This window comes from Emiliania huxleyi (assembly GCF_000372725.1).
Source record: "Emiliania huxleyi CCMP1516 unplaced genomic scaffold EMIHUscaffold_11, whole genome shotgun sequence".
NCBI lineage: Eukaryota > Haptophyta > Isochrysidales > Noelaerhabdaceae > Emiliania > Emiliania huxleyi.
In genome coordinates this window covers 524,861-532,832 of record NW_005201792.1, presented here as the reverse complement: position 1 = coordinate 532,832, position 7,972 = coordinate 524,861, and the positions used below count along the sequence as shown (strand labels likewise).

Here is a 7,972-nt window from a genome sequence, read left to right as displayed (position 1 = left end):
GACTCACCCGTGCAGAGCGCATCAGGACACGGTCTCGACGCGCTCGGTACGACGCCTGCGACCCGTCTCGGGTCAGGTGGCACGACGCTCATCGCGCCTGCCAGCGCTGCCGTGCAGGCTGCCACGACGAGGTCGAGAACGCTTCTATATACGCTCGCCGAGCCTTCCTTTCCCTTATCCCTAGTCGTGAAGTCCTTTCCATCCCATTAGGCAGCCTGGGAACGGTGGCGGTCAGAGGCAAAGCCTACGAGGGGTGGTGGAACCACATGTCACGGCTACTGCCGGCTCGACCCCACGATAGCCTCCGAAGGCTGACTTTGCGGCACCATCATCGGACGATGTCGACGAGTTGGGTCGCTCTCGCGGTAGCGGCATGGGAAGCCCCCCCCATACTAGAGTAGCACCAGCCATGGCCTCAGGGAGCGCGGGCGAGAGCGCTGGGAGCAACACGGACAAAAGAACATCAAAAGTGGTCATTGTGACACAGCACCCGTATATCCCGCGTATTTGCAACTAGTCTTTAGTGGCGGTGTCGTCTGACGTCTCTCTCGCTCCACGACCACGTTCCTGTTCGCGTTGCTGGGCACTCCTGTTTTGCGAGTCGCCGTGTACTTTGAGCCCTCGCTAAATAAATACAAACATGGCCCGCTAGATGGGCAGCGCCGACCAGCAGAGTGCATCAGGACTCAATGCATTCGCGTGGCAGTATCTCTCGTAAGAGGACCGCGTGAAGCGGCCTGAGACGACTTTTCGCCGTTGGCATGAGTCCTCGGCTGGCGCGACGGCAGGCGGCCCACCAAGCTGCTGCAGCGAATCCGCGCTCGCCACCCACCGCAGCGCAAACGTCGCGCGGTCGAGCCACTCCCGGCCAGCGCTCGTGACACGCCCGAAGGGAGTGAAGGTGGCCCGCACGATGGCCACGGCAACCACACTGAGGAAAAAGACAGCCTTGCTGACCTCAAAGTCGAAAAAGTGCTCGAACTCGTACTGCGCGAGGGTTTCTGTGCTCCAAGGCAATTTATCGCCGCCGAGCTGCTGATCTCCCAGCGCCGCCGTCTGCACCGTGCTTATTGCCCGCTCCTCGTCCAGAGGAGTCTGTAGGGTGGAAGCGGTGTCGACGTATTCTGCCGTCCGCGCGGACGGCCCGTGCAGCAGCCCGTCGAGGAACTTCGAGGCCATTGTTCGCGGCTCAAGTTGTTCGCGGCTCAAGGCAGCCGAGGTGGGTCGCCGCCGCTCTCAAGGAAGTCGCGATTTTTCTTTTTTAAAATCCAAAAAAAGAGAGAAATGACAGGAATGGGACGGAAGCCGAGAGCGCTCGCAAAGCCGACGAGGCACCGCAAAGTCCGGCCAAGTCGAGACGAGATGCTGACCAGAGGACGCCGGTCCGGGCCTGTTGCGGTCTCGCACGGGCGCCACTGTATTGATTGGCTGGGCTCTTCGCCTGCGCTCTCCTCGGCACTGCGATCGGGCTTAATTCTTGACCTTGAGCTTGACATTATCGGTTTTGTTCGCAACTTCATGAACTATACCTCCGACGAAACAAAACAAATCGAAACAACAAGAGAGAGAGTCAACAACAACGGTATTGCAAAAAATCTCTCTCTCCGACGAATGCCGGAATGGTACGCCCACAGAAGGATGTTTCTAAAATCGGAGCGGTCAAAGCGACCATCCAAAGGATCATCGCCCTCCCCATCACGCCCGCCGGCCGCGGCGGGGTGCAAACGCCGTGCTCTGGCTGCTGGGGCGATACGAGCGGAGTTTGCCAGAACGAAGGCAACCAAGTGTGTTACCCCCCCGACCTGGTGCAGGGGGATGCCCCGCTGGCACCAAGCCATGTGAGGCTTCCCCGCTCGTGCCAGTACCACCGCCGCCGCCAATGGAGCAGTGCACTAAAGAAAGAAAGAAAGAAAATAGACAACCAACAACCCAAGGGAGTGCACTGGCTGCTGGGGCGTTACCGGGTTCTTTTGACGCCCTTCGATAGTGCCCCCCCCCTCCCTCGGAGCCCCCTCGCTCCAGGCATAGACGTCGAGTCCGCCCTCGCGCTTTCGCTTCCGGCAACCGCCGCAGCCTGTGTATATGTCGGACTCCACCACCATCTACCTCCTCCGCCACGGCGACCGCTTCGACTACTCCATCGGCAAGGACGCCTGGGTCGCTCGCTGCCGCACCAGCGCCTCGCTCGCGCCCAGCGATCCTCCGCTCTCGGCGGGCGGACACGCGCAGGCACGCGAGGTGGCCGCCCACCTCGCCAGCGTGGGAAGGATCGACATGATCATCGTATCGCCGTACCTGCGCACACTGCAGACCGCCCAGCCGCTCGCCCACGCCACCGGCTTGCCTCTCTGCGTGGACTTTGCTGTCGCCGAGTCGCACCAGCGGCCGGCGGCACTGCCTCCTCTCGACACGCGGCTGCCGTACTTTCCCGAGATTGATACCTCCTACTCCCCTCTGATGGCCTCGGTGGCGGTGGACGGCACCGGAGTGGAGCCGCGGATCGAGCACCTGCGCCGGTGCACCTCCCTCCCTCCCCTTCCTCCCTCCCCTCCCTCCCTCCCCATCCCGCTCGCCTCGTCACGCCCGCCCACGACCGCTGGCAGGCTCCTCTTCCTCTCACAGGCCTTGCAGCGGCCGCCCTTCCGCGGTCAGTCGCCGCCCCGCGGCCTGAGCTGCCCTGAGAGAGCTCGGAGCATCTTCCAGCGCCGTGCCGCCGTAGGCAAGACGGTGGTGGTGGTGACGCACGCCGCGAGTGTGGCGCTGATCGCTGCGCTGCGAGGCTCGGACCTGCTCGGCGCGGGACAGCTCGCGGCGCGCGACGCACGCCTCGGGAGGGACTGCGCGGAGGCAGAGGGCGACGCGGCTGTGATTCGGGCCGGCCGCCCTCGCGCCGCAGGCGTGCGGGGTCGCAAAGCTGGTCGTTGGCGCCCACGGGAGGGCGGACGTCGTCGAGAGAGGCGACGACGCCTCCTCCTACCTCCGCGGCCCCGCGGGGCTGACCGGCGCGTGGGGGTTTGCCAACTCTGCTCAGCCGCTCGAGACCTCCGAGCGGCTGTGGCGCGAGGCGCAGAGGCTCGGCCCGGCGGACCCGGCAGCGGTGCCGCCCCACACGCCGGCCGTCGGGTGGCGAAGCAACAGTGGCGATGCCGTCGAGTACGAGCCCGAGAGTGAGGTTGCCGCCGGGGAGTAGTAGCCTGCATTGCGCGCTGTGTGCTGACACCGGGTCGTATCAGTCCTCAGTCCCCGCCGGGCCACGCTCCGGACTCGCGGCGGCCGCGGGCCGGGCGGGGCCGGGGGGGGACCCGCTCGCCGCTGGCGCTGCACCCGCAGCCGCAGCACGCTCTGCACATTTTGCCGGGCGGCGCTTGTTGTGCCCTCTCGCCCGCAGCCGCACACTGCCGACCCAATTTATTTTACATCACAGTAAAAAGCAAAATAGAACGAGCAGGAGCCCGCCGCGTCGCGGTCGTCCGATCATGCGGTGCGCCTGATGCTCGCTGTGTGTTTACAGAGGTCATCACTCCACTTCGCCCAAGTAGTCCTGGATCTCTGCCGGGGTGAGCACCTTGAACTTTTGGTCCGGCCCGACGATGCCAACCTTTGGCGGCGCGAGAGGAGGAGAGCTCAAGAGGTTGGGGTGTGGCGAGGAGCCGGGGGCGAGGGCGGGAGCTGGGCGGCGCGCCTCGATGTTCGTGTGGTCCATCGCGCCTTCGAAGCCCTCCTTGAGCGTGAGCAGCGCGGTGTGGACGGCGTCCTCGAGCTCGAGCTCGTCGTTGTACCTAGCGGGAGGGGCGGGGAGGGGGGAGGAGGCTCCAGACGGGCTCCGAGCCTCGGGGAAGGTGCGTGCGGCGTGATCTCGCGTCCCGCCTCTTGCTCGGCGCCGCTCCTCCTCGAGCAAACCCTTCGCGACCAGGTGGCTAACTCGGCCAGTCTCTCGGCTAGTCTCTCGCCGCTTCTCAAGGAAGGTCTTTGCGTTGACCATGTGCTTGCCGATGGCAGACGCCTAGCAGCGCAGCAGGGGCCGGGTGCTGTACGAGAAGAGCGCGAGCATCCCGAGGCTGCCCGAAGGCTCGGCCAGGCGGCCGCCTTCCGCTAGAAGTACGAGCTTCTCTCGGCTAGCCTCTCGGCTAGAAGCACGAGCTTCTCTCGGCTAGCCTCTCGGCTAGCCTCTCGGCTAGCCTCTCGGCCAGCCTCTCGGCTAGCCTCTCGGGTAGCCTCTCGGCTAGCCTCTCGGCTAGCCTCTCGGCTAGCCTCTCGGCTAGCCTCTCGGCTAGCCTCTCGGCTAGCCTCTCGGCTAGCCTCTCGGCTAGCCTCTCGGCTAGCCTCTCGGCTAGCCTCTCGGCTAGCCTCTCGGGTAGCCTCTCGGCTAGCCTCTCGGCTAGCCTCTCGGCTAGCCTCTCGGCTAGTCTCTCGGCTAGCCTCTCGGCTAGCCTCTCGGCTAGTCTCTCGGCTAGCCTCTCGCCTTCCACGCAAAGTACGAGCCCGACGGGTCGATCTGGAAGAGCTGCGGCCCAACCTGCGGCGGCGGCGGCGGCGGCGGCCTCTCTAGCGCTGCGCGGTGCTGCCGGGAGGGGGCAGGCGAGGAGGGGGGTTGGGTTCGCACGTGGTCGAATCCGGCGAGGAGGAGCGAGACTCCGAAGGGGCGGACTCCGCCCTGCTGCGTGAACTCCTGCATCACGGAGGCGAGCTCGCGCACCTGTTGGAGGGGGGGAGGGGGGGGGGGGGGGTTGGGGTCTGCATGGCTGAAAGCAGGCGCACCCACCTTTGCAGGGAGGGAGCAGGGCGGGAGCAGGGAGGGGGGGGAGGGGGAGGAGGGGCAGGGGGCAGGGGGGGGCTTTTGAGTGGCGGCCTCAGCCGGCTTGGAGGCTCGGCGGGGGAGGGAGGGGGGAGGAGAGAGCAGGAGGGGAGGGGAGAAGGAGGCGAGGCGAGGGGAGGGGAGGCGTAGGGAGGGGAGGCGGCGAGGCAGGGGGAGGCGAGAGGGGAGGTTGTGAGGGGAGGCGGCGAGGCAGGGGGAGGCGAGAGGGGAGCTTGTGCTCGCCAGCTGCTGGATCGGGATCAGCTCGCGGTAGACGCGGTAGTAGGCCTGCAGCAAGGCTCCGAGACGGCTCACGGACAAGGGCTCCGAGAGGTCGTCTCGGCGTGTGGCGGTGGGCGCGCCTGCGCAGCCTTGCGCCCCTTCTTGTACAGCACGCGGAAGTCAGGTCCGATCCCTGGACCGGTAGGCGGCGACCGGTCGCCAGGAAGGGCGGGCCGAAGGGCATACGTACGGCCGAAAACACGGGAGGGGCGACGGGAAGGGCGACGGGAGGGGCGACGGGACAAGAGAGGAGAGGGAGGGGCAACGAGAGGAGAGAAGAGAGACGGAGGCGCGGGCGGGTCAACCTGAGTAGACGATTGCGATGTTCTCGGTGAGCATGACAATCTTCTCGACGCTCGTCTCGTCGATCAGGCAGGTGGGCAGCTTCTTCTCCGTCGCGATCACCACCCCGTTCTTGGCTGCGCACGGCGGCAGGCGAGGGGTGGGTCGGCGCTGGGTGGTCATCGCTCACCGCTCGGGCAGGCGGGCGGCATTGCGCACCCTTCACGCCGAGCGAGGTGGCGCCGGTGGCGACGGCGTTCAGCGCATACTCAATCTGCAGGCGACGAGCAGCGGGCAAGGCTGGTGGGTTCCGTGCAGCGGCGGGCCTGGGCGGCGAGCGCGTCCAACCGGGCGCTGTGGAGTCGCGGCACGCCTGCACAAGCTTCCCAGAGGGCGAGAAGGTGGTGAGCGAGAAGCTGTAGGCCGACTCGCCCATCGATCTTTGGCAGGCGAGAGAGCGCGAGTCGGTGGGGAGGAGCGCCTAGGGGCGCCCGAGTCGAGACAGCGCGAGAAGAAAACAGGCACCTGCGCGTGCATCTCCTCTCACCTCGGAAGGCAGCCTCGATTGCCATACAGACATGGGTGCGAAACAACGACAAGACCAAGGCACGGGCAGAGGAACGAGAGAAGAATATAGGGTGGATAAAGCGCCTGTTCACGGCATGGAGGGTGAGCCACACCGAACGTACCGAGCGAAGAGCCGAGCGGAAGGAGGACGGGGAAGATGACTCCGAGGAGGACGAACCAGTGGAAATCCAGTTGTCAGATGTCACGATGCATCCGAAGGGGACCCCAGCGCCGGCATCATCCGTAGAGGCACGAGTGTTCGAAGAGAGAGTGGACCTGAGCAACAACATGACCTGTAGGCAAATGATCGGTGGGGAGGAGCGCCCTAGGCGTAGGGCGCCCGAGTCGAGACAGCGCGAGAAGAAAACCCGGCAGCGCCGAGCTGAGAAAACCCACCTCTAGTGTGTGTGTGTGTGTGTATTCCGCGGGGGGAGCTTCGTCGACGGGTGCGGGACTGCGGCGCAGACAGCGCTGCGGCGATGCCTGAAAACCGCAGGCCGCACCTCTAGTGAGGCCCGCATAGTATGTGGGAGACTCATGCCGCCGCCCCTGCCACCCCTGTGTCAGTGTGCCTGTGGTATAGTGAGAGACTACTGCCGGTGAGAAGCCGGAGGAAGGTCGCTAGACTGAGATGAGACCGCCACTCCGCCAGTGGAGTTGGGATTCCACCGTGCACCGCGCTGCGAGCCTGTCGTGTCCCTTGTCAGGAGCAGGAGAGCCCACCTGTCCCCCTGATCGATCGTCCTTTCCAAAATCCTGCTCGTGCAGGTGTGGAGCTGTGGACCCTGTCCTCCTCCCCTATCCCTCGTTTGGGTTGTCTGTTTTCTTTCTTTATTTCTGCGAGAAAACCGCGGACGGACGCTCCCTTTCTCCCTCCCTCTCTCGGAGCCTCTCGGCAGTCCGCAGTCGGCACGCCTCCCCCCCTGCAGCGCCCCTCCGCCACTCCCCTTTCTCCTCCGACCGCGCACCGCGCCATCCCCGCCACCGTCGGCCTCACGCCAGGTCTTATTTCTAGCTCTTTGAGGTCACTCGCGCGCCTCACAGATCACAGATCACAGATCACAAAAAAATCGGCGACCGCCAGGCCGACGGTGGTGGTGTGTCACATCCAAGGCTCCGACCATGAAGTTTGGCAAGCAGCTGGCCCACGAGGCGCGCCACAGCGCGCTCTTTCCCCTCCTCGGCCCGCCCGTCCCACCGCCCGTGCAGTGTGTGCGCTGGCGGGCTAGGCTACACTGCGGCCCGCACACACTCTGCGGGAGAGAGACGCTACTGCGGCATGGACTCTCTTGGGGGCGGATGTCGGGGCGCGGTCTGGCGCGGCGCGGCGTGGCGCAGCAGCACGCTCCGAGTCGGCGGGGCACGCCTCGACGCAGCTGGTGGTGGCAGCGGTGTTAGCGGAGCGGAGGTGGTGTGGGTGAGGAGGAGGCGGTGGAGGTGGTGGCGGCAGAGACGGTCGCGTATCTCCGCCCTCTGCCTCGCACTCGCCTCTGCCCCGAGGCTGGCGGCGGCGCAATCACCAGCGGAGCGTGCACCGACGGTGTCCGTGGGTAGGCGCACGCGCCGTGGACGGAGCAGTACATCGACTACAAGGCGCTCAAGCAAATCCTGAAGCAGTTCTCTCCCGAGTCGCCCGAGCTCTCCATCCTCCAGCCCGACGCAAACGCGGAGGCGCGCCCTTACCTCCCCTCCTCCCCATTACTTGCACGCGCACAACGTACGCACCACGCAAGCACACGGCGCCTGAGGTGTCAGCCCGCCGCCGCCCGCCGCCGCCCGCTGCCGCCGCTGCCGCGTCGCCGGCCGACGCCGCTCGCCCCTCCTCTTCGACCTCGACCCTCCCCTCACCGCTGCAACCGCCGCCTCCGTCGCAGGCGAATGTACACCTCGACGGCACGCCCCGCCCCGTGCCCCGCCGTCTTGACCGCCCCCTCCCCTCGCTCTCCCACCCCTCCCCCACCCCCTCCCCCACCCCTCTCCCAGGCCTCTTCGTCTCCAGCCTCATGCTGCAGATCCAAAAGGCGACCACCACTCCTCCCCCCCCCC

At 66.1% G+C, this 7,972-nt stretch overlaps 3 protein-coding genes across 3 annotated transcripts; 1 reads left to right on the top strand and 2 right to left on the bottom strand.

The window, feature by feature from the left end:
• Nucleotides 1-456: 456 nt before the first annotated feature.
• Nucleotides 457-1,205, bottom strand: EMIHUDRAFT_351441 (hypothetical protein). Its single transcript, XM_005791913.1, has one exon. It carries the CDS (start codon nt 1,177-1,179, stop codon nt 649-651), a length of 531 nt encoding a protein of 176 aa, XP_005791970.1. The 5' UTR covers nt 1,180-1,205; the 3' UTR covers nt 457-648.
• An 877-nt stretch (nt 1,206-2,082) lies between these two features.
• On the top strand, nt 2,083-3,427 carry EMIHUDRAFT_200040 (hypothetical protein; the record flags this gene model as incomplete). Its single annotated transcript, XM_005791912.1, has 5 exons — nt 2,083-2,516; nt 2,604-2,647; nt 2,720-2,865; nt 2,897-3,172; nt 3,389-3,427. 5 exons carry the CDS (start codon nt 2,083-2,085, stop codon nt 3,425-3,427), a joined length of 939 nt encoding a protein of 312 aa, XP_005791969.1.
• Nucleotides 3,428-3,517: 90 nt separating this feature from the next.
• EMIHUDRAFT_462164 (hypothetical protein) lies at nt 3,518-5,795 on the bottom strand (the record flags this gene model as incomplete). The annotated part of the gene is made up of 8 exons (XM_005791911.1): nt 3,518-3,779; nt 3,951-4,003; nt 4,463-4,516; nt 4,604-4,696; nt 4,759-4,762; nt 5,111-5,210; nt 5,383-5,496; nt 5,579-5,795. The coding sequence occupies 8 exons, from the start codon at nt 5,793-5,795 to the stop codon at nt 3,518-3,520; spliced, it is 897 nt and encodes a 298-aa protein (XP_005791968.1).
• Between the last annotated feature and the right edge of the window lie 2,177 nt (nt 5,796-7,972).

Bases quoted from the DNA above. Each gene is read 5' to 3' on its own strand.
- EMIHUDRAFT_351441 (XM_005791913.1), bottom strand. From the start codon at position 1,179: ATGGCCTCGAAGTTCCTCGACGGGCTGCTGCACGGGCCGTCCGCGCGG.